This window comes from Kogia breviceps, chromosome 4 (assembly GCF_026419965.1).
Source record: "Kogia breviceps isolate mKogBre1 chromosome 4, mKogBre1 haplotype 1, whole genome shotgun sequence".
Taxonomy (NCBI): domain Eukaryota; kingdom Metazoa; phylum Chordata; class Mammalia; order Artiodactyla; family Physeteridae; genus Kogia; species Kogia breviceps.
The window spans coordinates 92778675-92806034 of NC_081313.1; the positions used below are offsets into that span (position 1 = coordinate 92778675).

Consider the following 27360-nt stretch of genomic DNA (forward strand, 5'->3'; position numbering starts at 1 on the left):
GAGCAACAAAACCTGGATGACAGCACATTTGTTTACAACATGGTTTACTGACTATTTTAAGCCCACTGTTGAGACCTGCTGCTCAGAAAAAGTGACTCCTTTCAAAATACTACTGCTCATTGACAATGCACCTGGTCACCCAAGAACTCTAATGGAGATGCAATGAGATTAATATTGTTTTCTTGACTGCTAACACAACATTCATTCTTCAGCCCATAGATCAAAGAGTAACTTCAGCTTTCAAGTCTTATTCGTTAAGAAATACATTTTGTAAGGTTATAATTGCCATAAATAGTGATTCCTCTGATGGATCTGGGCAAAGTAAATTGAAAACCTTCTAGAAAGGTTTCACCACTCTAGATGCCATTAGGAACATTTGTGATTCATGGGGAGACGTCAAAATATCAACATTAAGAGGAGTTTGGAAGAAGTTGACTCCAACCCTCATGGATAACTTTGAGGGAGGAAGTAACTGCAAATGTGGTGGAAATAGCAGGAGAACTAGAATTAGAAGTAGAGCCTGAAGATGTGACTGAATTGCTGCAATCACATGATGAAACTTTAACAGATGAGGAGTTGCTTCTTATGGATGAGCAAAGAAAGTGGTTTCTTCAGATAGAATCTACTCCTGGTCAATATGCTGTAAAGATTGTTGAAATGATGACAAACGATTATATTACGTAAACTTAGTTGATAAAGCAGCAGCAGGGTTTGAGAGAATTGGCTCTGATTTTTTTTTTTTTTTTTTTTTTTTTTTTTTTTTTTTTTGTGGTACGCGGGCCTCTCACCGTTGTGGCCTCTCCCGCTGCAGAGCACAGGCTCCGGACGCACAGGCCCAGCGGCCATGGCTCACGGGCCCAGCCGCTCCGCGGCACGTGGGATCTTCCCAGACCGGGGCACGAACCCGTGTCCCCTGCATTGGCAGGCGGACTCCCAACCACTGCGCCACCAGGGAAGCCCAATTGGCTCTGATTTTGAAAGAAGTTCTGTGGGTAAAATGCTATCCATCCAACAGAATGGCATGCTTCAGGGAAATAGTTTATGAAAGGAAGAGGCCGTTGATGTGGCAAACTTCATTATTGTCTTATTGTAAGAAATTGCCACAGCCTCCAGCTTTCAGCTGATCAGTCAGCAGCCGTCAGCACTGAGGCATGACTCTCCACCAGCAAAGAGGCTATGACTTTGAAGGCTCAAATGATGGCTAGTGTTTTTTAATGATAAAGTATTTTTTAAATTAAGGTATGCACGTTGTTTATTTAGACGTAACGCTATTGCACACTTAATGTACTACAGTATAGTGTAAACATAAGTTTTCTGTGTACTAGGAAGCCAAAACATTCTTGTGATTCACTTTATTGCAATGTTTGCTTTATTGCCATGGTCTGGAACCGAACCTGAAATATCTCTGAGGTGTGCCTGTAAGTAACTAATTCAAGAGATATTCAGAAGAGTAATATTGTGATTGTATGTCCAGGGGGTGGGGGGGTAAGGAATAGAGTAGAATGAAGGATGTCTTACAGGTTTCTATGAAAATTTTGTGGATGGTGGTGCTATTGTCGGGGAAAATGTGAAGCGTGGTTATGTGGGGAGAATTAATTTTTGGTTGTGTTGTTTGAGTTGACTGTGGAAAATCCAAGTGGAGCTAAGAGCCTTCTGAAATATAGGTCTAGAATTAGGATAAGGAGACCTAGATGGATGGAATTTGAAGTTAAGAAGATTATTAATATCACTTGGGAGAGAGCGGAATAAGGAGAGCAGAGGGCTAATGTCTGACCGCAGAGGAACATCAACATTTAAGGACTGGGAAGGGTAGAAATCTTTCAGAGGAGCCTGGATAGTTGGGAAAGCTAATGGATGTGTAGTGAGGGAAATATTTGATGAAGGAAGGAACGGTCCAACAATGTCAGATTTTCTAACTTGTATCACACTGTGTTATAGTTAAGTTTGTCTCTTTGGATTATGAGCTTTGTGAGGCTACGTAGGGATATTTCTGTATCTCTGTCATTTGGTATAGTCAGCCTTGCTATTAGCTGATACAGGGACTTTGGGTGAAATTAAAAGTGACTGCTTTTCCTCAAGATGTATTTCTAGTGCTTTCCAGAAAATTATGCAAGTCTCTATCATCATGGGGTAAATGACACTCCCTTAGAGTTGTGTAATGCATAACTTCCACAACTCTGTGTTTAGTGGGCCTAAACACAGTGCTTAGTATCAGCTCTGTAAAATTGATTAAATTTAAATTACCATATATTTATTCATGCCTTATTTTTTACTCACTTTTATTTTTGTGTGCATATATATATATAGTATATAAATTTTTACCATTGTCTTAGAAGTATTACTTGTCAGGTAGTATTACTTGTCATTCGTGAATCTCACTTTATAAATAAAATAATTGAGTCCCACAAATGTGAAGTACCTTTTCAAAGGTTAGGGGATAAGTATCAGAGTAGAGGTTCAGACTCAGATGTCCTGATACTGGTTCATTGTTCTGTCTCCTAAATCATATTGCTTTTACAGTTTCCTTATTATAGTCTTTATTCCTTGTTTGAGCCTTAATTTTGTGTTTTAATTTTAAGGGCAGGGCGATGTAGACCTGGAATTTGTTTCCGGCTGTTCAGTAGACTTCGATTCCAGAATATGTTGGAATTTCAGACTCCAGAACTTTTGAGAATGCCATTACAGGTGGAAATTTACTTAACTCCATCTAAAATGCTATTTTTTGTGGGTGAGGGAGGAGAGGGACCATTTCAACTTATACTGATTGGGCTTTTAAAAAATCAATTTATAAAATAAAATTATAAAATATATATTATGGAGGATGGTTATATATAACTAGTATTTTTTTCTGTATAAGAAAATTTAACTCAAAAACGTCCAAAATTTAAAAGAATTATTTCAGTGCATTTGAAATTTAGTATGGTTTATAGATATATTGTTTTTTTAATGTAACATTCTAGGAATCTGTCAACCACATGAGTGTTCACCTTTTAAATTCTCAATGAGAAGTAGAAAACAAGTCATTTAAAGTACAAAAGATAATACCAAAATCTCAGTTTAAGATGCTGATCGTACCTTGGCAGTTTTGGAATTGAGTTCACTGAGATTTCCTAGCCTGTATGAATTGTTTTCCTTTTGGTTTTCTGACTTCATGGAACAGCCAAACACTATGCACTTTCTAGGGAAAACTATCAGAAGTGCATTAATTTGATTCTCTGGTGTGCTGAGCTAGATGCTGGCTTTCAAACCTTAAAGAGACACTGGGTCATATTTTTGGCATCCAGGTACCTGGATGACTTCCCACTTCTCCATGCCTGTGTGCCATTTTCTATTCTTCTTAGGATAAAATGCAAAGTTCTTAACAAAAGCCTAAATTATCTCTCCTGCTTGTGTCTCCAGTTTTAATTTTTTAATTCTTGCCTTTCCTCTTCTCTCTGCTCATACCAGTAGTTTCAATTTCTGAAGCACATTTTGTTTCCTTCTACCTTAGGGCCTTCATATGTGCTATCCCCTCTCCATTGAAACCGCCCCCTTATTCCTTTTCTGTTTAACTCCTAATTAATCTGTACATCTTAATTTAAGTGTCATTTCCTCAGAGAAATTGTCTTTGACTTCCCATGGCCGCCTCCTCCCACTCTTTCTTGAACTTGTGTTTACATCTTTAGTTCCCTGTATCCTTCATAGCACTTATCCCAGTTGTAATTAAGTAGTTAATTATATAATTATTCTGTTTTTCACACACAGTGAAAATCCATGGGGGCAGTGTCAGCCTATCCTCTTCTTTTTCTCCAACTTGATACGTGGTGCCTGGCACCTAGCAAGCACTTAAATATTTGTTGAATGGATGAAAGATTCTAGAATGTAATATAAAGGGGAAAAAAGATTTTTGGACAGTGACTGTTATATATAAGAACTGTGTGAGGAGACATTACCCGCAGTTGATGGAGGATGGTTATTAAGATTCTCGCACTAAAGTATGAGTCCATCTTTCATAGAAAGACATTGTTCCCTCTGCTGTTCATTTTAACCAGAGACTCTACTAGTCTGTGTTGGGAAACTATAGTTCCCAGGATTTTTTAAAAACTAAATATCAATTATAAGTGTCAGTATTTCAAAATTATTTGCTGTTCTTATTTACAGGAACTTTGTTTACATACCAAGCTCTTAGCCCCAGTTAATTGTCCTATTGCTGATTTCCTTATGAAAGCTCCTGAACCTCCACCAGCTTTAATTGTAAGAAATGCTGTGCACATGCTTAAGGTTGGTGTCTTAATAGTTTCATTTTACCTGAAATTTAAACCAATTGAGAATATGTCTTAACTAATTTTGTACCTAAAAAAATTATCTTCATATTATGTATTTTGAATAATACTCTCGTGGTAATTATAGTAACACAGTAGGTATAGTTCATTTTTATGTAATATATTTGAAGCAAAATATATTTTTTATGGGGTATAGTAGCCAAAGAAAATTTATGTTCTTATATCTTACTTATGGATTTTTAAGTATGTGGTTTGATTAAACAGTTTTTGGTCATGTCAAGTTCTATTTTATATCCTTTTATTTAGACAATAGATGCAATGGATGCATGGGAAGGTCTCACTGAACTTGGATATCATTTGGCTGACTTGCCAGTAGAACCACATCTTGGTAAAATGGTCCTGTGTGCTGTGGTGTTAAAGTGTCTGGACCCCATCCTTACAATTGCCTGCACACTAGCCTATCGAGATCCTTTTGTCCTGCCAGTGCAGGCCTCTCAAAAACGTGCAGCTATGCTTTGTAGGAAACGTTTCACTGCAGGGACTTTCAGTGACCACATGGCACTTCTCAGAGCATTCCAGGTACTATTATTGTCATTTTATTTTTGAAGTGTTGCTGGTTAAACACATTTCTAGTGTAAGTGTAACAAATTAAAAAATAGATATGATTCTGTTAATTTTGTTTCATTATAAAGTCACATTTTATTAATTGCTCAGAAAAATAGCTTCCTAAACTGTTAATATGTTAAAATTATCATGTTTTTCTCTACTTTTTTCTTTCATTTTCTCAGTTTTCTCCTTGTAGAACTATGTTTATGTATATATTTATTTTTATTTATACTTATATGTATATTTCTTTTTTATAAACCCAAATTACTTATCTTTAATCATATCTTGTTTAGGAATGCTCTAAAATTTTAGTTAAGAAACATTGTATATTATTCGAAGTATATAGAACAAAACAGAAGAAAATTATCTTGAATTTAATATCCATTTATTGATTTTTTAGAGTGCATTCCTTTCTTGTGTGCTCAAGACACTATGTTGAGATTTTAATTTTATAAAGCAAAATCCAAAAATCACTTAAAAATTTTAAGATAATAATAGTGAGAAAATGAGGAAAGTGATAAATGGGAAAGAAAAGATAAGGATAGTGAGCCTGAGTAAAGGAAATGATATATAATTTAGAAATTCAGCTATGTGGAGGAAGAATATGTTATTTCTTGAAAAGGTAGACATGTTATTTATCCTTCCATTTTCTTGAATGTAGGCTATATCTATACATTAAAAAATTGTGTTTTTGCAGAAAGTACTCCTTTCCAGGCATACAGGATTTTTCCAGTATATACAATTAAAAAAATAATTGTAAAGGTCTTTTGTGGGCATTATTGAATAGTGGTTGATGCATTGCTACTAATTTGGCCTATTAGATACCATATATTATAGTAGATCAGTTGAGTGATTATAACTGGGGGGAGATTTGGAGTAGAATTCCTATCTATTCTTTGTTTTTTCCCCAGCTCCTTCAAAAACAGAGAAGGTAAATTACTGCTTTTTTCTTTCAGTTATATTCCAAAGCAAGAGAACTCATTTTCAAAGAGAGCTCCATTATACTACAGATAGGTGATTTCTAGGAATCCCACTTTCCATTGAGGGAGGGGAGGGATAAATTGGGAGATTGGGATTGACATATACACACTACTATATATAAAAGAGATAACTAATAAGAACCTACTGTATAGCACAGGGAACTCTACTCAGTACTCTGTAATGACCTATAGGGTAAAAGAATCTAAAAAAGTGGATATGTGTATATGTGTAAGTGATTCACTTTGCTCTGCAGCAGTAACTAACACAACATTGTAAATCAACTGTACTCCAATAAAAATTATTAAAAATATAAATGTTGATGTTGAAAAATGAAAAAAAATTACTGTCTTCGCAACTTTCCAGTATACAGTACAGTGTTATTAACCATAGTCACCATGCTATATATTACGGCCTCAGGACTTATTTATTTTATAGCTCAAAGTTTGTACCTTTTGATCCCCTTCACTTATTTCATCCACCCTCCTCACTCCTCTAAGCCCCCGCCTCTTGCAACCATTAATCTGTTCTCTGTATCTATGAGTTTGTTTTTGTTTGTTTTTCATAGTCTTAGATTTTATAAAATAATTAGAAAAAGGAGAATTGACCTTGAGTGGTTATTGTAGTGATTTTCAGTTACTTTGCTTCCTTAGTGGTGATTAGAAATGTGTCTTGTTATGTAATTATATTTTTATAGGCATGGCAGAAAGCTCGAAGTGATGGGTGGGAGCGAGCCTTTTGTGAAAAGAATTTTCTTTCACAAGCTACTATGGAAATAATCGTAGGCATGAGAACTCAGTTACTTGGTCAACTTAGAGCATCAGGTAAAGTTTTCCTCCAAAGAACCTATTTAAACTACTGAGAGTTGCCTATACTTTATAGTATTTCTGGTGTTAACTAATGCCATCTTATATTATTTTTATGACATTATCATGTTGTATGTCTTATGTTCATGAACTGCTTTTGTAGACTTCTGTATTACCTCAACTTTTGTTTGTTGATTAAAAAATGATATTGTAGAAGCTATAGTTGAGAAATATATGAATCTTTTTGATACTGTTGGCAATGAGCAATTTATATTTATTGGCAAAAATCAATTTAGAGATTGTACTTGTTATATTTTATCACTATTAATAAATATTGTGCTCTATGAAAGAGAAATTACAAAAATTTAAGTAGATTGATATGAAAGCTGGCCTTTATATTTTTGGAACATAAAACAACTAGTAATCTCTTGAAGGCACTTGATTTTTTTTTTTTTTTTTTTTTTGCGGTACGCGGGCCTCTCACTGCTGTGGCCTCTCCCGCTGCGGAGCACAGGCTCCGGACGCGCAGGCTCAGGACGCGCAGGCTCAGCCGCTCCGCGGCATGTGGGATCTTCCCGGACCGGGGCACGAACCCGCATCCCCTGCATTGGCAGGCGGACTCTCAACCACTGTGCCACCAGGGAAGACCTGATTTTTTTTTTTTGAAGAGAATGCCAGTTTTGCTATTTCATTTTAGAATTGCTCCTTTGAATATCTTTTTGAGTGGCATAGTACATTGAGGAAACAGAAGAAAAGTACCTGAGCCTGGATTTATGGAATAGCTGAAGTGCCAAAGTAATATAAGGAATGAACCAGAGGATTTAGAGTTGTCTCAAACATGGGGAAATATGAAGGACTTTTGAAATTCAAGCAAGAATATATTTACTTGACTTCACTTCCAGGATTAGTTTCTGTCACAACCAAGATGTTATTAATACCATTCAGCAGAATATTTTAGGTTTTCAGCTATGATTTTAGTATGATTCTGATAGCAGCTTATGAAGAACTTTATTGCAAGAATGTGTATTTGTTTTTGAAGTCCCTAACTCTTCAATGAATCTTCTGCTTACTTTAGCCTAAGCATACTTAAACTTTCTTAGAACATTGACTCTATATTTTAAACTTTTCAGAGGAGATTTTATGAATTATTATGGTGTTTGAATCATTAAACTTGTATGGATTTTACAATTTTTTGTTAAAAACCCAAATTTAAAAGTATATTTTGTGCAATAGAAAAAGTTGGTGTGGTTTCTTTCCTCTTTCTAGGTTTCGTGAGAGCACGAGGTGGTGGTGACATTCGAGATGTTAACACAAATTCTGAGAACTGGGCTGTTGTTAAAGCTGCATTGGTTGCAGGCATGTATCCTCATTTAGTCCATGTGGACAGAGAGAATGTAGTATTGACAGGGACAAAGGAGAAAAAAGTACGGTTTCATCCCACTTCAGTTCTCAGTCAGCCTCAATATAAAAAGGTAAAACTTTTTGAATGGTCTTAGGCCGTGAGGTAAAACTAATCTAATTTAGATAGTTGAAGATCAATAAAAATATGCTCCCAATGCCAACCTGCTTTAAGAAATTAATTAGTTATGTATGTATAATTCAACATTGGAACAATATTTTGGTTGAGTCTTAAAGTTGGAAGAGGTAATGTGTTAAGTAATGAGGACTTTTGTACAAACTACATGAGTGATGACTTGCTTTAATTTTTGTTTGGGTACTAATATACAACATCTATTTCGCTGAGGGACTTCATACATTTTAAAAGTATTAACAGTAAGTTAAGTGGTAAATTTACTTAACAGTTTTACAATTTATTTTCCTAATAGATTCCTCCAGCTAATGGTCAAGCTGCAGCAATTCAGGCACTGCCCACAGATTGGCTTATTTATGATGAAATGACCAGAGCTCATAGAATAGCTAATATTAGATGTTGTTCAGCAGTGACACCTGTCACTGTATTGATATTTTGTGGACCAGCTAGGTTGGCAAGTAATGCTCTTCAGGAACCTTCATCATTTCGAGGTAAATATATTACTGAAGGAAATACAAATCTATTTGAAGTAAAATTTTTTCTTCTTACTAAACCAAACAAATTTTGAAATTATAAAAATTTATGTGGTAGTAGCTCCCTTTTGATGTATTAAGACTAATTAAAAATTACTAAAGTGTACCACTGTTCTTGAAATTGATTTCTAAGATAACTTGATATTCATTTGTGCATTTTTTTAACATCTTTATTTGAGTATAACTGTTTTACAATAGTGTGTTAGTTTGTCCTTTACAACAAGGTGAATCAGTTATACATATACGTATGTTCCCATATCTCCTCCCTCTTGCGTCACCCTCCCTCCCACCCTCCCTACATTTGTGCATTTTTGATTAATCTTGTTGATAGTCTGTTTTTTCTTCCACTTGAATTTAAATGATAGTTTAACATAAAAAACAAGTAATTGTTTAACCACCAAATATAAAATAGATAGCTAGTGGGAAGCTGCCACATAGCACAGGGAGATCAGCTCCTTGCTTTGTGACCACATAGAGGGGTGGATAGGAAGGGCGGGAGGGAGACACAAGAGGGAGGGAATAGGGAGGGAATATGGGGATATATGTATACATATAGCTGATTCACTTTGTTATAAAGCAGAAACTAACACAACAATGTAAAGCAATTATACTCCAATAAAGATGTTAAAAAGAAAACAAAAAAGTAATTGTTTAAAGGAAATGTTACCCATAATCCCACTACCCTTATGCAAACACTTTTTAATATTATACATTTTTTTCTGTATGTTTACATATTTTAGGTTATTTTACCCATACTGTTTATATTCTGCTATTTTCATTTCACAAAATATAAAAAAAACATTTTAAATATTTCATATTAATGGTTGGAAAATATTCTATCACATTATACTGACATAATGCATTTGAAATGTTCCTTTATAGTCGGACATCTTGATTGTTTCCAATTTTTTGCTATTTGGTGATTCAGCAAATATTTATTGGACAACTATTACATGTCAGTTATTGTGCTAGGCCTTGAGGATATAACAGAAAACAACATATACAAAGTATTTCTGTCTTCAGGAGTTTACCTGGTAGTGGGTGTTGACATATAGCAAAAAAGTAAATAACATGCATGGTACTTTGAAGAAAATGAAGAGGGTCTCCTTAGGAGTGACCAACTTTAGAAAGGGACCTTAGACAAGTTTCTCTGAGGAGATGAGGTTTAAGCTGAGCTCTGAAGTATGAGAAGAAATCAGCCATGTGAAGATGCAGAAATATGCTTTAGGTAGGAGAAGATGGCAAGGACCAAGATTCTGCACTAGGAAATGATATAGGAACAGACAGAAAGGTTGTATGATTGGGACCACAGTGATCAAGGTGAGACTGTGATGATCTAAGGTTGAAAGAAAGGCATGGACTTGTAAGGGAAATGCAAGGGAAACCATTGAAGGGTTTTAAGAAGGGAGTAACATGGTGTGATTTATGTTAAAAAAATCATTTTGGCTTTGCGAATGGATTGCTTGAAGGAGCAAGAACAGAAGAGAAGAGGCAAGTAGGAGGCTTTTGCAGTGGTCTTACGATAGATAATGATGGCTCAGAATTACAGTGGTGGCATCTGACATGAAAAGAAGTAGATTTTTTTTTTTTTTTAATTTTTGCGGTACGCGGGCCTCTCACTATTGTGGCCTCTCCTGCTGCGGAGCACAGGCTCCGGACGCGCAGGCTCAGTGGCCATGGCTCACGGGCCCAGCCGCTCCACGACATGTGGGATCTTCCCGGACCGGGGCACGAACCCGTGTCCCCTGCTTCAGCAGGCAGACTCTCAACCACTGTGCCACTAGGGAAGCCCAAGAAGTAGATTTAAAATTATTTTGGATGTACTAGTAACGGCTGGATTGAATGTGGGTGGTGAGTGAAAGGGAGGAATCATTATTCTTGGGTTTTTGGCTATGGTAGGTAGTTGGATAATTGGTGCCACTTATTTGAGATTCAGAATACTGGGAGGAGCAGGTTGTGGAGGGGAGAAGTCAGGGGTCCTCTTAGACATGTTAAATTTGAGATGGCTAAGGAATCCTAAGTAAGATTTTTTTCTTTTGGAGTCTGGATTTATTATCCATATCTGGAGCTCAGGGAAAAAGTTTGGACTAGCATTACAAATTTGGAAATCATCAGCTTGTAAATGATATTAAAAAGAAGGGTTCTTGACAAAATTTGAAAAATTCTGATATTTAGAATTTGAGTAGAGAAATAAACAATGGCCAGATACTGAGTTTTAATTTGTGACCTGTTGTGTTTGGAGAACTCCCCGCACAAATTGTTAGTATATCAGGAGGATTTGTGTAAATGTAGAGTATCTATATTGACTTACTTTTTTGTCTGTGATATAAGATAGTAAAAATGAAATTTTTTTCCTTTCAATATGCGTGAACAGCAGATGGTATTCCTAATGACAGTAGTGATAGTGAAATGGAAGACAGAACTACTGCTAATTTGGCAGCTTTAAAACTTGATGAGTGGCTCAATTTCAAACTAGAGCCAGAGGTAAGTTGCTTTTTAGTAGTGTGATAGATTTCTTTTACTCAGTTGTATGAATTGATACACAGTGTGATGAAAATTATATCTTTAAAATTGAGCCCTTAGTATGAGAGAATACAGCTTGTTTTTCAGTTTTCATACGTTCTCTGCCATATTGGGGTTTATTCTCTGCAGAGGATTTGAAAAATCTAGGTGTGGCTCAGTATTTGAGCATGGCAATATTTGAATATTTTTGTATATATAAGAAAATATTGAGTATTGGGTACACAAGAAATCCTTTTATTTTATATAACTCTGTTTATAAGGGAAAGATGTGAGTTCATCCTGTTTTCTCTTTTCATATTTCTCTGGAGTAGGAATGATGAATTTTTTTTTCAAATTAAAATTTTTCTTGATAAAGCCTTCCCTTAATTCCATCTTTACTTTTAAAGATCATTCTATATACTTTTTTGGTAGAATATCAACTGTTAAAAGTTGATACTGGCTAGGTTTACTTTTTTTGCCATATATTCATTTATCACTTCAACCTACTGCAGTCTCATTTCCATTCCCATTGATCTTTCACTTCACTGAAACTGTGCTTGCCAAGGTCAATATTGTCTCCTCCAGGTTGTCAAAGCCAGCCTGCTGTCCTTGATAAACTTGACCTTTCTCTCATATTTAGCTATTGTCCATATCCTTCTTTTTATTGATTCTGCCCTTCCCCATTTTTCTTCCTCACCCCTGTCCCAACTTCTTTGTCACTAGTTTCTATGACATTACTCTTTCCTGACTCTTCTTCTATCTAGAGAGGTCATTCCTTCTTAGGTTCTTTCACTAACTCTTCTTTATGTGTTTGTGCTTTAAATGTTAGATGTTCTCTAGTAGTCTGTTCTTTACTCTGTTCTTCTGTCTCTGCACAATCTCTAAGGACCTTACCTCTGTGTGTAGATTTAGTAACCGTTTATGCATTGATAACTTCCAGGTACATCTTATATGTATTTCCACCTTAGGCTTTTCTCTGGACCTATGAATCCAGCTGCCTTATGGACATCATCATTTGGCAGTAAAATAACGTATGAATGGAACTAAATGTAATTTTCTTTATTTACCCTGCTGTTACTTCTCCAGTATTAATCACACTCTACTACACATTGTTTACTTTCTCTCTCATTGGACTGTTTCATTTGATTTTGGGTCTCTAGTACCTCAAAATGGTAAATAAGAAATTTTATTTCTTTCATGCAACAAAAAGACTGAAACTGATAGTAAGTGATACAAAATGTGAAACATGTTCTTTGGAAACAGTTTCAGACCTTAACTAATAAACAAATAGTTGTCTTGCAAGTGTGATAGATATTTTGCTTGTATCTATTTGAACTGAAGAAATCATTTTATTATAGGCAGCCAGTTTATTGCTGCAGCTTAGACAGAAGTGGCATAGCTTATTTTTACGCCGAATGAGAGCTCCATCCAAACCTTGGTCCCAAGTTGATGAAGCTACCATAAGAGCAATTATAGCTGTTTTAAGCACTGAAGAACAGTCTGCAGGTTTACAACAACCATCTGGGATTGGCCAAAGGCCAAGGCCTATGTCTTCAGAAGAACTTCCTTTGGCATCATCTTGGAGATCAAATAATAGTAGGAAAATTTCAGCAGATACTGAATTTTCTGATGAGTCTACTACTGCAGAAAGGTAAATTCATAACATTTTATCAAAATGAGATATTTTCTCTAGGAAAATAGTTATTTATCGTAGAATCACGTGCTTTTATAATATTTAAAAATTACTTTCTTGTAATCTAAGATACACAAAAAGGTCACAATAAAATGGGAAGACTTTCTTACTTTCAAAAGATAATTGTTTCAAGTGTTAGATAATATTAAGGATTTCAAGCTCCTGTGGTCTTGAGTTATTTAACAAGGAATTTTTTTGTCAGGAAAAGCTTAAAACGTTTAATTTCCAGAATTTACAAATTTAGGGTCTGAGAAAAAGATAGCAACATTTTTTACTATGTATTTTAGTTGATATATGTCAAGTCATATCTTTCCTAGATACCTCACAATGAGAAGTGTTGGCTGTGGCCATTTAGAAGAACAGCCTCCCCATAAGCCTTACCTAGATATTAATAACACTGACTAGTATTCCTACAGAAAACTACTTTGTTCATTCATTCATACAGGGACACGTGGAATGCCTGTTGTTCTTAGTGTGAGGGATATGGCAATGTGTAAGACAGACAAAATCTCTTCAAAGAGTTTACATTTTATTGAGGGGAGGCATACATATATTTAAAAAGTAAATTTACTATCTTGGCAAAATGTTTTAGTTTAGCTAAATTCTTTTATCCTTTCTAGCATTTGGCAATTAAATGTGATTTTTTGTTTATTATATGATTAGTAATAATAATGAGAGCTCTTATATTGAATTATTTATCCAAAAATGTATTTGGTGGTATAATAGTGGTTATAATGAAGTGTTGGTCATGATTCAGAAATATTTCTGGTTGTAAAAATATTTGTTAGAATCAAATTTAAATTTCTTTATATCAGCTAAAATTTTTTTTTAAACCGGCTTAGAATTGATAATAGAGACAAAATTCTTGCTTGGAATGCTAGTTTTGGCAGTATGGTAGATAGTCTCTGTGGTGAGAATATGATTTCATTGTTAAAAACCTGAAAATAGGAACAAAGGAAACATAAAAGATATGTAGTGCTTATTGTTTTTCAAGGATCAGATGGAGTATATAGTACCTGCCTTCTTTTGATCAGATTTTACTTATTTGAAAGAAGCATAAAGGCATGTTATCAGTTAAGACTTCAGTTAAAAAGGAATAATACATGGTGGTTTCCAAGTTCTTCATTGGAATTTGAATGTTCTTCATTTGAATTCTTCAAATTCAACCAGTTGCTTAGAAAACCTTCTCATAATATGCGTCCCTGAACCTTTTTCTCTGATGTAGACATTGCCAAGTGAAAGGAAAATAGTAAAAAACACATTTTCTACTTAGACATGCCTCACTTTTTAAAAAGATTGTTCTGAAAGTTTGCTTGAACAATGATTGTTTAGAATGTGTGAATACATTTGCACAGAAATTATGTGGTAGAGTTATTTATAGACTAATCTGTAAAAAACCTGTTATATTCACAGAGACTTTTTACACACATATGTGTCTATATACATAAACACATACTACACACATACATTTTTAGGGAAAAAAACCTTCATATTTTTTCTTTAAAACAGTAATACAGGGCTTCCCTGGTGGCGCAGTGGTTGAGAATCCGCCTGCCGATGCAGGAGACACGGGTTCGTGCCCTGGTCCGGGAAGATCCCACATGCCGCGGAGCGACTAAGCCCGTGAGCCATGGCCGCTGAGCCTGCGCGTCCGGAGCCTGTGCTCCGCAACGGGAGAGGCCACACAGTGAGAGGCCCACATACCGCAAAAAAAAAAAAAAAACAACAAAAAAAAACAGTAATACATACTCATTTAATAAAATTTGGAAATACAGAAGAAAATCAGAATTATAAAGTGTAATATTAGTTATGCTTTAGAAACTGATTATCTTATAAATTCATTTTTCTACCTGTGATACCAGTGTCTACCATTTTCCTTTCCTTACAAGTTGTAGCCTTGCATTCTTCATTCTCTTGTCTGTTGAACAGTGAGATACAGAATTTCATCCACTTTTAGGCTTTTGGTAGCATTAATAGATAAGGCCTGGAATTGATGTAGCTTGGTGAGGAATAGAATGAGGACTCTTAGGAAGATTTATTTTTGAATGGAGAAGTTATAATCTTTCTAGGATTACTTCTTGGAGAAAAGGGATTTATAGTTAGAGTTTTCATGCTAGCATGGCAAGATATAGATTAGATAATTTATTTTAATAAAAGCATTTTATTGAAACTATTTTTTTAAAGTTTAAGAAACTATTTAAAAATAGGAGTTGCCCACATCCCACCTTAAAATTAAACTAATTTTTTAATTGTCATTTTCTAAATAGTAACTTGCTCATTTACAGAGGATAAACGTATCTTTTCTATAAGAAAAATGAGATATAAATGAGTTATCAGAACTCTTTGTTCCTCTTAAATAAACATTTAAGTTGGAAGGGTTTACACAAATGCTTTGTTTCTACGTGCATGAAATGTTGGAGGGAAGCCAAGTATGAGAGAAAAGCTTAGAATAGAGCACATAGTCAAAGATCAAATTGATAAACCACAAAAGTAGATATTTAGTTCTATTGGAAACATCATTTTTATTTTAATAAGGTATTACACTCAGTTAAATTCTGTTACCTAATTTTCAGGTAAATAAAGTACCAGGGAAAGAATGATGGAATTTTAGAGGTGTAACTTGATAATTCATTGAACGTCAATTCACGAGAGGAAAAAAACCCTGAAAAGTTGGTTTTTTACATTTATCAAGTTGTTATTAATTATTCAGATGTTTATTCATTATATATTTTTGTTAATATTTTTAGGCTTTAGCTATTTTATTTCATTTGTGAATGAAATAGTATTGGATCTAAGATACTTACTGAAAGAGAAGCAAATTGTGGGGATAAGCTATTTTAACTTGTTTTGAAGGCAGAAAAATTATAATTGCAAGACTCAGCGGAAGTTTATGAACTATTAGTGACTTGGTCTTTTTTGTTTTGATTATTTATTGTAAATATTGTTAAACATAGCAAAGTAAATGATATGTTATGGTGAATTCCATATTTCAGCTTCAGTAATTTACCAAGATTTTCACCTATTTGCTTTATCTACCCCAATTATTTTTTTCTTGCTTCCTTTCTTTTTCTGTTTACATATTTCAAAAATCAGTCTCACACATCATGTCATTTTACCCTTCTGTATTTAAGTATGTACCTCTTAAAAGTAGAGGAATTTTTCCTACATAATCAAAATCCAATTATCAGTCCCAATAAAATAATCATTTCCCCAATTCTCAAACTATAGATTTATTTGAAACAACATCTAGGGAGGACTCATGCATTGTATTAGGGTGTCTTGTTTCTTGAATCTCTTGTGATCTAGAGCAGTTAGTTCCTCTGTTGACATTTTTTAGGGAACGAGGTCAGTGGTATTAGATGTACCACATTTTGTATTTGTCTCTTTTTATTGCTATTCCCTATGTATTTCATGGAAACTGGTGGTTAGCTCTCAGGGCTTGATTAGATCCAGTGTTTTGGCAAGAATATTTTATAGGTAGTGCTATTACCTTTATATTGCACTACTTTAGGAAGTACTTAATGTCTTTTTTTTAATGTCTGGTTGTTCCACTAAGATGTATACTTTTAAAAAAATTATAAAATTCCTGACTGCCATTTTTGCTGCATTTATTGATAGAATTTTAAAACAGAAGAATCTTAGTGTTTATCTAGTTTAATCCCTTTATCTAACAGGTAAGGAAATTAAAACTCAGATAAATTAAGACTTGCCCAGGATCACCTGCCTCATTAGTTGTAAATTTAGTACTGTCCTAAAAATCTTCTCTCCTGACTCTAGTCCAGTCTTATTTCCACTTTACCATACTGTAATTTTTAGTATGCTTTTGAAATCTATTGTATTTGGCTTTACGATATTGTATGAAAGTGGAACGGAAGTGGAGTCGGTGATATTCTAGCGAAGGCCATTAGCACAGATATATTTAATTAATTTTATAATGTTAAAAGACATTAAATATCAATATAAGACATTATAATTGTTAAGGACTTCTCCTAGACTGACATTAAAAGAGATTAGGAGTTTTGTAAGAGAATAATACTTGGGTATTTAATATTAAGTTAAAGATTTTTGTAGGTTGTTTTAAATGTATTTTTGTATTGTTTTAAATGTTGTTTTTGTAAGTACTCCATAATAGTACAACTCTTTCATCTAAATGTAATTGAAGAATGAAATTGCCTTTTTAAATACTATTCCATAAATCAAAGTGTCATTGGAACTTTGGTTTGAAATGTACTCTGTTTTGTATTATGAACTTATGTATAACTGATCTTTGCTTCCTCATTTTCACTCAAGAGTACTGATGAAGTCTCCATCTCCAGCACTGCACCCACCTCAGAAGTACAAAGATAGAGGAATTTTACATCCTAAACGAAGCACTGATGACAAGTCAGATCAGTCTTCTGTGAAATCTACAGACAGCAATAGTTATCCAAGTCCTTGTGCTAGTCCTTCTCCTCCATCCTCAGGAAAGGTAGAGTATCAAGGATTTGTAGCAAATCTGATGTTACATATTTAAACAAAATTATAAAATAATTCTGTTTTTAAGTTACTAATCATGGCCTCTGTTCTAGATATAAATAGAAGCTGACAAACTGAGTAAATTTTTTAGGTTTTTCCTGCTTGCCAAGTATTTGGGGTTATTATCATCTTGGGGTGTTTTAAACCTAATAGGTCATTCACTGATGGCATGTAGCTAGGCAGTTCATGATTTCCTTTCTGTATCTTTAGAAACTTTTTTTTTAAAAACAAATGACAAGAAGATTTTCTTAAATTAATTTTGGTTTATACCTTCAGAATTGAAAACAATAGTTTCTTTCAATTCTTAATTGATTTCTCCAATTCAATGGTTATATTAAAAAATACAAGACTGGATGGGGTTAGGAAGATAGGAAATGTTGATAAAGAATTGAGAACTATGTATCTTTTAAACAATTTGTAGTACGAATGATTTCAAATGTTTAGAATGTTTACTTTTACTTTCCTGCATTGTTAGTACCTGAGTATTCGATTAGTGTTTGTTAGCTATATGATATGGTTCTGGTGAAAATGTCTGCTGAAATACTCTTGTTAAATAAGAGGAAAAGAAATGTTTTTGCAGATTTGCATTCTTAGGTTTTAAGATTTTTTTGTTTTTTGTTTTTAATTTTAAAGTGCCTTTATTAAGGCATAATTTACACAATAAAATTCACCAATTTAAACTGTACAGTTGAGTGAATTTTGACAAATGTATACAATCATGTAACTGTATGATAGTCATGTGGAGAACATGCCCATCACCCCTAGATTCTGGCAACCACTAAACTGCTCTTTGTTCTGGGAGTTTTGCTTTTTTTGGAACTTCCTGTAAATGGAATGTATATAACTTTTTATGACTGGCTATTTCACTTTTGAAATTCATCTGTATTATTGAGTGTATTATTAGTTTATTACTTTTTATTGCTGAGTAGTATTCCATTGTATGGATATACCACAGTATGTTTATCTATTTACCATTGATGGACATTCAGATCCTTTCTACTTTTTGACTATTATGAATGATATTCAGGTACAAATCTTTATGTATAGATATGTTTTCTAATCTTGGGTACATACCCAGGAGTAGGTTTGTTGGGTTGTATGGTAAGTGTAACTTTACAAGAAACTACTCAACTGTTTTCTGAAATAGCTGTACTATTTTCTATTCCCTTCAATAATCTATGAGAATTCCATTTGTTCAGTATTCTTAACAATACTTAACATTACTAGTCTCTTAATTTTAGCTATTCTCGTGGGTATATAGTGATACTCCACTGTAGTTTTAATTTGCATTTCCTCAGTGACTAAGGATGTTGAGCATCATTTCATGTGCTTTTTTGCCATTTCTGAATCTTCTTTGGTGAAATATCTGTTCAAAGTTTTGTTAACCTCTTTACATTGTTTATTGGTTGTCTTTTTTTATTTAGTTGTAAGAGTTTCTTAGTATATTCTGGATACGAGTCTTAATTTTATGTTTTGAACATTTTTTCTAATAGTCTGTGCTTACATTTACGTTTTCTTAATGGTGTCTTTTTTTTTTCTCATGTAACCCATCACTTTATTTATTTATTTATGAGTGTTTTTTAATTTTTAATTTTTTAAATTTTTTTATTGAGGTATGCTTGATTTACAGTAGTATATTAGTTTTAGGTATACAACATAGTGATTCAATATTTTTATAGATCATACTCCACTTAAAGTTGTTACAAAATAATGGCTGTATTTCCCTGTGCTGTACAATGTATCCTTGTTGCTTATTTACTTTATTTTTTATATTTTTAATTTAATTTTTATTATATGTTGGAGTATAGTTGATTTACAATATTGTATTAGTTTCAGGTGTACAGCAAAGTGATTTAGTTGTCTTTTGAAGAAGAAATATTGATGGAAATCCATTCAATCTATTTTTTCCTATTTTGGTTTCATCTGTTTTTTGTATTAGGGTTCATATTTTTGGTGTCCTAAGAAGTCCTTGCCTAACCCAAGATTTTCTCCTGTGCTTTCTTCTAGAGATTTTTACAGTTGGAACTTTTACATGTATTGATAGGTATATGATCTATTTCATATATCTTGAATTAATTAATTTCAAGTTAATTTTTGTTTATAGTATGGGTGGGTGAATGACAATTTTTTGTTGTTTGCCTATACAGTTGTTCCAGAACCATCTGTTGAAAAGATCTTTTTTTCATTGAATTACCTTGGCACCTTTGTCAAGAATCAGTTGACCATAAATATGTTTTCTACTTATTGGACTCTGTTCTATTTCATTGATCTGCATACTTCTCCTTTGCCAGTGCTACAGTGACTTGATTATATAATAGCTTCATAGTAAGTCTTGAAATCAGTAAATGATTTTTCTCCAACTTTGTTCTCCTTTTGCAAAATTGTTTTGGCTCTTCTACAATCTTTGTGCTTTTGTATAAAGTTAGGAGAAGCTTGTCAATTTCTACAGAAAAATGTTTTGGTATTTTGAGTGGAATTGCATTAAATCTATAGATCAACTTGAAAATCTACAATTAACAATTTTTAGTCTTCCAATCCATAAGCATATCTGCATTTATTTAGATATTCTTTAATTTCTCTCAACAGTGTTTTATAAATTTCAGAGTTCAAATATTACAGTTTTTTGTTACATTTATTCCTAAATATTTTATATTTTGATGCTGTTTTTTAAAAATTTTAAGTTTCAGTTGTTCATTGGTAGCATATAGAAATACATTTGATTTTTGTATATTTATCCTATATCCTATGACCTTACTTCACTTATTAATTCTATTAGCTTTTTAGGTAGATTTCTCAGGATTTTCTACATGGACAATCATGCTGTTAATAAAGATAGTTTTACTTTTTTCCTTTCCAAAGTGAACGCCGTTTATTTCTTTTCTTGCCTTATATCTATGGCTAGAACCTCCAGTAAAATATTTAATAAAGTTGTTGAGAGCCTTCCTCTTAGTCTTGACCTTAGATGGTAAGCCTTAAGTCTTTCACCATTTAGTGGAATGTTTTCTTTTGGATCTAGTTTGCTAAGAAGTTTTGTTAGGAATAAGCATTGAATTATACTCAGTGCTTTTTTTTTTACATCTATCGAAATGATAACACAATTTTTTTTTTTTGGTCTGTTAATATAATGGATTTCATTGATTTTCTAATGTTTATACCTCTCTTGGTCATAATGTATTATCCTTCTAAAATATTGCTAGATTTGATTTTGTTCAATCAAAAGTTTTATTAAATGAGGGATCTTTGTTTATGAGGGATATTATTCTCTAGTTATCTTTTCTTGTATTATCTTTGGATGGTTTTGGTATCAGAGTAATGCTGTACTCTTAAAGATTAGTTGGGAGGTGTTCCTTCCACTTCAATTTTTTGGAAGAGATGTATAGATTTGGAATTATTTCTTCCTTAAATGTTTGATAGAATTCACTAGTTAAGTCATTTTTACCTTACCCTAATGTATCTTGAATCAGTATTATGCCCTTTCAGTTACAGTTTGAGAACCTTGCAACAGTGTACTTTTGTTTTACCCTTCTATCTGTTATGTAATTGGTTTCATACATTTTTTTCAACATATATTATAAATGCCACAATGTATTGTTTTTTACTTACATAGTCAATTATCTTTTTATCAAAAGTCAGGAAAATGTCCTTTATATTTACTCAATATTTACAGTTTCCTGTGCTTTTTATTCTTTTGTGTTGACATGAATTTCTGTCTTGGATCATATTCTTCTGAAGGTTTAAAAGAAAACCTTCTTTTAACATTTCTTTAAGTACAGATCTGCAGGAAATGAATTCTTTTAGCTTTTGTGTGAAAATTATTTTTCACTTTTATTTTTGAAATATATTTTTACTATGTATATAATTCTAGGTTGACAGTGATTTCTTTCATTATTATAATACTATCATATTAATAGTTTACATAGTTTCTTATGGGTTGTCTACTATCATTCTTATCTTTCTTTCTCTATATATAATTTGTCTTTTTTTCCCTAGCTGCTTTTAAGATTTTCTTTTTCTCACTGGTTTTCAGCAATTTGATTTTGATATGACTTGGTCTGGTTCTCTATATTTCCTGTTTAATCTGTATATTTATAGTTTCCATCAATTTTGGGAAATTTAACATGATTATTTTTCATATATTTTTTTATATCTCACCTCTCCCCCTTCTTCTCTGGAACTCTAGATATACAAATGTAAGACTACTTGATATTGTTTCACGGGTCACTGATATTCTCTTCATTTTTTTCAGTTGTTTTTGTCTCTTTGCTTCATTTGAGATCATTTCTATTGCTACATCTTTAAATTCACTGAAGTTTTTATATGTAGTGTCTAATCTGATGTGCATTCTTTTTAGTGTATTTTTGCTTCAAATATTATATTTTCATCTCCAGAACTTCCTTTAAAAAATACCTTCTATTTACCCATTCATCACATTTATGTTTCCACCACCTTCTTGAATATAGCACATAGATTTAGGATAGCTGCTTTAAATTCTTATCTCCTAATTTCATCATCTGTCAGATCTCACTCTGTTCCTGTTGATTAATTTTTTTCTGGTTGTGTGTCATATTCTCCTGTTTGCATTCCTTAAAATCTTGTTTGGCTGTTAGATTTTTGTTGTGTTTCTTTAAATAGTGTTAGACATTTTTCTGATACACAGTTAAGTTAGTTGCAATCAGTGTAATACTTTCGAGATTTGCTTTTAAGCAGTGTTAGGGTGGATCCAGGGCAGTTTTTATTCTGTTACTAATTTAGTTCCAGTACTAAGGTATGATCCTTCTGTGGGCTAATGCACTATGTATTACAAGTTCTTTCTCTTCTGTCTGGAATAAGATGAAATATTCCCAACCATGTGTGAGCTCTAAGAACTCTTTTCCTTTGGATCTTGGCCTCAGGTTATTTTTTCTTACCTATGTGCAGGTCACTACTTAGCCAAAAACTTGTGGGAACCCCTTCTGCAGTTCCCTGAGAGTTTTCTTCCCATGAAGCTTCCTTCTATGTAGTACACTGCCATGGAAAATCTAGTTACCTTGGCCTCTAAACTCTAAGGTCTATGTCTGCAATTCAATGAAACCATTGGATTCTGTTTGTGTTTGCCTTCCTGCATTGTTGCCTGGAAACTGTATCCAGGCAGTAAGCTGGAGCAATTTTTGTTTTGTTTTCAGACTTTTCAAGTTTATTAAAATATTTTCTGAAAGTTCATTTGGAGTGTAAATCAAAGTTGGCAAACCAGGATCCTTTCTTCATAAGGGATTTTGAATACTCTGAAAATGAGTACTTGGTTTTGGCTCTTTAACCTCATTTTGATTGAGCCTTGTGTAGGTTTTCAGACATGATAGAGCTATTTGCATTTGTTGACTATTTGGTAAAATATTTTGGTTTATATATTTATGAAGGTGTTTAATGGAGCCTATTGATTTTGAAAGGTCAAATTACCTTTCAAGAATTTATACTTTCTTTTTTAGGGCTCAAAATCTCCTTCACCAAGACCAAACATGCCTATTCGATACTTCATAATGAAGAGTAGCAATCTGAGAAACCTTGAAATTTCTCAACAGAAGGGTATCTGGTCTACAACCCCTAGTAATGAGCGGAAGCTAAACCGAGCCTTTTGGGAAAGCAGCATGGTTTACTTGGTATTTTCTGTTCAAGGATCTGGACATTTCCAGGTGAGCCATCCTGAAGCAGTAAAAGGGCATTGTTCTGTCTGCAGATTAGATCATTTAAATCATAGAGGTTAAAAAGAAGCTGGCTTTTTATTGTATTGGGATGCAAGAATGCATTGTGCTTGATGGAGGATGAGGAATATATTGCACCTCTTCAAAGGAATGATGTATATGGATCCCTTTGCTTTTGCCTTGTTTTACCAGAGCTTTTCCAGATAAACAATTTTTCCTTCTGAGACAACTTTAGATTTACTATTTCTCAGGTGGATTAAAAGTAATGAGAAGCGTGACTTTCTGATAAAATGTTTATTTTAAATAGGCCAAAGAGGTTAGTTTTGACTGTCAGGAAACAGAGTGTGTTTCTTAACTCATCTTTACTTGCTGTATATCTGAATTTATAAAATAATGAATTTATTATTTGACACTATTATAATTTTTGGAACTAAAAACCTAGACGTTAGATTGTAATGGAATTTGTAATGGAATAAATGTGGGTTTAGAACTATGATATATTATTTAGAAAATATCTGTTTGTATTTGAAATTATATTAGAAGGCTGGAATTGGTCTTTCCTCTAAAATTTGCTAATTCATCTTTTTATAAAAAACAATGAGTGGCTTTCTGGATTTTTGTTATATATCTATTATTTTTATATTACATTTTTACCTTAAAATAAAAAAAAAATAACTCAGAGTTTCTGAGATAAATTGAATTCAGAGTCTTAATGTCATCCTCACCTTCACCGTTTCCCCTCATTTTACCCACAGGGATTTTCTAGAATGTCTTCTGAGATAGGAAGGGAGAAGAGTCAGGATTGGGGTTCAGCTGGACTAGGAGGAGTGTTTAAGGTGGAGTGGATACGAAAAGAAAGTCTTCCCTTTCAGTTTGCACACCATTTACTCAATCCTTGGAATGACAACAAGAAAGTCCAGATAAGCAGAGATGGGCAGGTATACAATGGCATTTAATATTTTTCTTCCACTCTTCTTTTTGTTTTGTTTGGCTGTTATTCAGTGATTTGTTTGAGGAGCAAATGCAAGAATACAAATTGTATATTCTGTGTGCACATGGGGAGATAATGGTTCAGATTTGTAAAAGAGCTAGTTAAAAGCCTACTTTCAAATGTGCCTGACAGAGCTCATTGTTTTTTTTAACATTTTGTAAATTTGACTTCTCTCTGTCATTGCATATATAAAATCTTTCATAAGTCAATTATTGGAGGTTCCTGTTTAACTAAAGATATGATCAAAATCTAGTATAATTCTGAAGTAATTTCACTAAAGTCTAAGGATAACAACAGTATCTAAGTTCTTTATGGCTTTAACTAATGATATAACATAAATAATAACCTTTTTATATTTTTGTGGCTTGTTTTATTTCTATTATGCTTTGCTTTGCCTTCATGATGTTGCTGATATGTATTTTAAACTAGTTAAGGTGATGGGAATTAACATATATTGATATATTGACTACTGTGCTAGCTTCTTTATATGAGGTAGTTCAATTCTTAGGCCTAAAATGAGTTATTAGCCAAATATTTTATAGGAGAAAATAGATTCAGAGAATCTATCTAGTCTTACCTAATGTCACATCTAATACTTTATTTGAACACTTGTGACTCAGTTCAAATCACCATATGAAAAGTATTAGGGTTCTTTTTTAAGTGCACATGATGTCACAAGGGGACTATAAATGTTCTTTTCAATTATATAAAAATATTTTCATTTGTATTCTATAATAATGATTTTGAAATAAATCACATTCCTGTAGTCATCCAAGATAGTTTCTTGAGAAAAATACCCCAAACATCTAATATGCTAAGTATCACCATAAACCTTTGGAAGTTTACGCTGAGTGCTTTTGCTAAATCTCCATGAAAACAAAATTCATTATTTCCAGATAGAAAAAATTGCAGAAGAACTCCCTGGAAATTTCTCACCATTTTGTCACAGATAGTTGCAATATTTGCAGGTTAACTGCAATCTTGGAAATCTGGAAGTCAACTCTGAATCTTAACGAAAAGAATTAGAGCAATGCATAACATAGGATTTTAGCATGTTCTTGTAGAAACATGGAATTTGAGTTGATTTTCTTATTTTTATCAGTATAGGTTTTGATGATAAAAAATTCAGTCTAGTCCTTTTTATGTTTATTCTGACTTCTGGTTTATCTAGGAACTAGAACCTCAGGTTGGTGAACAGTTGCTCCAGTTATGGGAACGCCTTTCATTGGGAGAAAAAACCACAGCTGATTGACATTCAGGTTATACCATACTTGATTTTGAGTACTGGCAGTATTTGTGATCATTAAGGATATCTTTCAGATTATTTATCTTTTCTTTTTTTTCTTCTTCTTCTTTTTTTTTTTTTAACCCTTCCAGACTTCTTAGCTTCAGAAGAACATCATGTCTACTTATAACCACTGAATGCACTGACTTCCAAAACCTGAGATGAGGTTGTGTGTTATTCTGAATGGGCTTTTCTGGTTGAAAGTGTTGGATAGTTAATTTTTATAGTGATCATAGGGAATAATTATATGTTTGTTAATATGTTTATAATTGAATGAAATAGAGTGGTTTCATATTTAACACAATAGCACTTAAACATACTTAATTTGAAGTTAAACATTTCATTTGTTTGAAACACTGACTTAGAACTCTTACTGGTGATTCTTTTAATGGAGAGTAAATTGTTTACTTTTAAGAAAGGTCTGACTATATCTGTCCATCTGAGCAACATTTTAGAAGAGTCAACTCTAAAGATTTATCATTAAAAAACAGGCAAAGAAAAGCAAATGACCAAAATCTATAAGTGTCCCTTTAAAAATAGTGTGTGCTGATTAAGGACTATTCATTGTGCCATTTTTAACCTGAGGCACATTAAAGAAAAACAAAAAAGATGGATATTCTTTTTTTGCAACTATGAAATGCAGTAAAAACTGAAGAAAGGCAGAATTCCTCCCTGACTTTGATCAGATCAGATTAAGTGCTTAGTTTTATTCCTGGGTGCTACCTCTTTTAACGTGATGTGTCCCAAACCTTCCTTTCTCCTACATTACAATCGTCACACATCTCTGATATAAAAACAGTGATTATGATCTCTATGTTTTGGCTAGAGAAACTTGATTTAGACAAGTTAAAAATTTAAGCAAGTTATACAAGTTGAAAAGAAATGCTCTTAACAGTTAGTGGTAGCTTGGTTTCTCTATGTCTTCCAAACTGAAGCCTCCAAACACCACAATTCTAAATGCCTTCTATTTGTTTTCTAGTACTTTTTATTCTACCTATGTTTCCAGGTAAGATTTCTCTTGTTTTGCATTTGTGGTTTAATAAATGGAGAGTAACTTTTTGTAAACCCATTTTAGTGCCAACTCTCATATATTTCTTTGCTATCTCAGAATTATTTGGTTTGCTCTCTTTACCACAGTTGTCTATGAAATTTTCTTAGACGCTTTCTGAAGGGAAATGGAGGTTCAGGGAGAAATCAAAGAAATGTCTTGGTTACTGAGTTCTAAATAGAATAGGTTTGATAGCACTTCTCATGATACAGTTGGGTCATTGCCATGTAACAAAAAACCAACATGAATCTGATTTAAAGACAAAAAGAAAACTCTAAGTCCTCTGCTTCTGTATTTGAGAACAGAGAACTGAAAAATCATGGGTCAACGTAAAATCTTGGGAACTCTTCTACTTTCTCTGGGAAAGCATTATATGTTGGTGCATAAGTTTAAAATGTTGGCTGTGACTTTTGCCTATATTTGTAGGTACTGGATTTTTGTTTGTTTTATACTTTGAAACATACCTGTAAATTGAGCCTATGTGAATTATGTTCCACTATATGCATATTACAGTTCTTTTCCTATTAGAGCAAGTTGTGGTTTTCTGATAATGGATACATTTTGTTTAGGTACATATTTAGCAGTTCACAGTGTCCTAATTTGGAAGTAAGAACTTCTAAAAAATAGAACTTGTTTTAATTTCCATCTGTTTTCTAATATATATCCCTGTATGTAAATGATGAGTTTGTTGATATTTAAGATGAACACAATTTGAATGTAATTAAAATGCTGTTTTTTGGAAGAGGTGAACTTTAAACATAATTATTAAATGAAATTCTATTAAATCATTTAAATTTTGTTATTTCTGACATTATATAGTAGTACTAAGGTAACAACGATCAACAATACCCTTTGAGATATTAATGAATTTCATACACTTTGAAGAATACTAAATTGCAATAGAAGGTGATGGCCTCATATCAATACCTCCCCCT

General features: G+C 33.1%; 1 protein-coding gene across 2 annotated transcripts in view; it reads left to right on the forward strand.

Moving 5' to 3' along the window:
- The window catches only part of YTHDC2 (YTH N6-methyladenosine RNA binding protein C2), a 67395-nt gene extending 40170 nt beyond the window's left edge, over positions 1-27225 (forward strand). Inside the window, exons 18-30 of one of the 2 annotated variants that reach the window (XM_059061078.2) lie at positions 2580-2685; positions 4141-4260; positions 4569-4841; positions 6544-6670; positions 7919-8124; positions 8479-8674; positions 11091-11200; positions 12577-12869; positions 17202-17379; positions 22889-23092; positions 23857-24039; positions 25264-25351; positions 25470-27225. In XM_059061078.2, coding sequence (XP_058917061.1) covers positions 2580-2685; positions 4141-4260; positions 4569-4841; positions 6544-6670; positions 7919-8124; positions 8479-8674; positions 11091-11200; positions 12577-12869; positions 17202-17379; positions 22889-23092; positions 23857-24039; positions 25264-25344 — 2077 coding nt within the window. In that variant the 3' untranslated portion in view covers positions 25345-25351; positions 25470-27225. The remainder of the gene's footprint in view (positions 1-2579; positions 2686-4140; positions 4261-4568; positions 4842-6543; positions 6671-7918; positions 8125-8478; positions 8675-11090; positions 11201-12576; positions 12870-17201; positions 17380-22888; positions 23093-23856; positions 24040-25263; positions 25352-25469) is intronic. The other variant, XM_067031463.1, reaches the window with a different exon arrangement.
- The last annotated feature ends 135 nt before the right edge of the window (positions 27226-27360 follow it).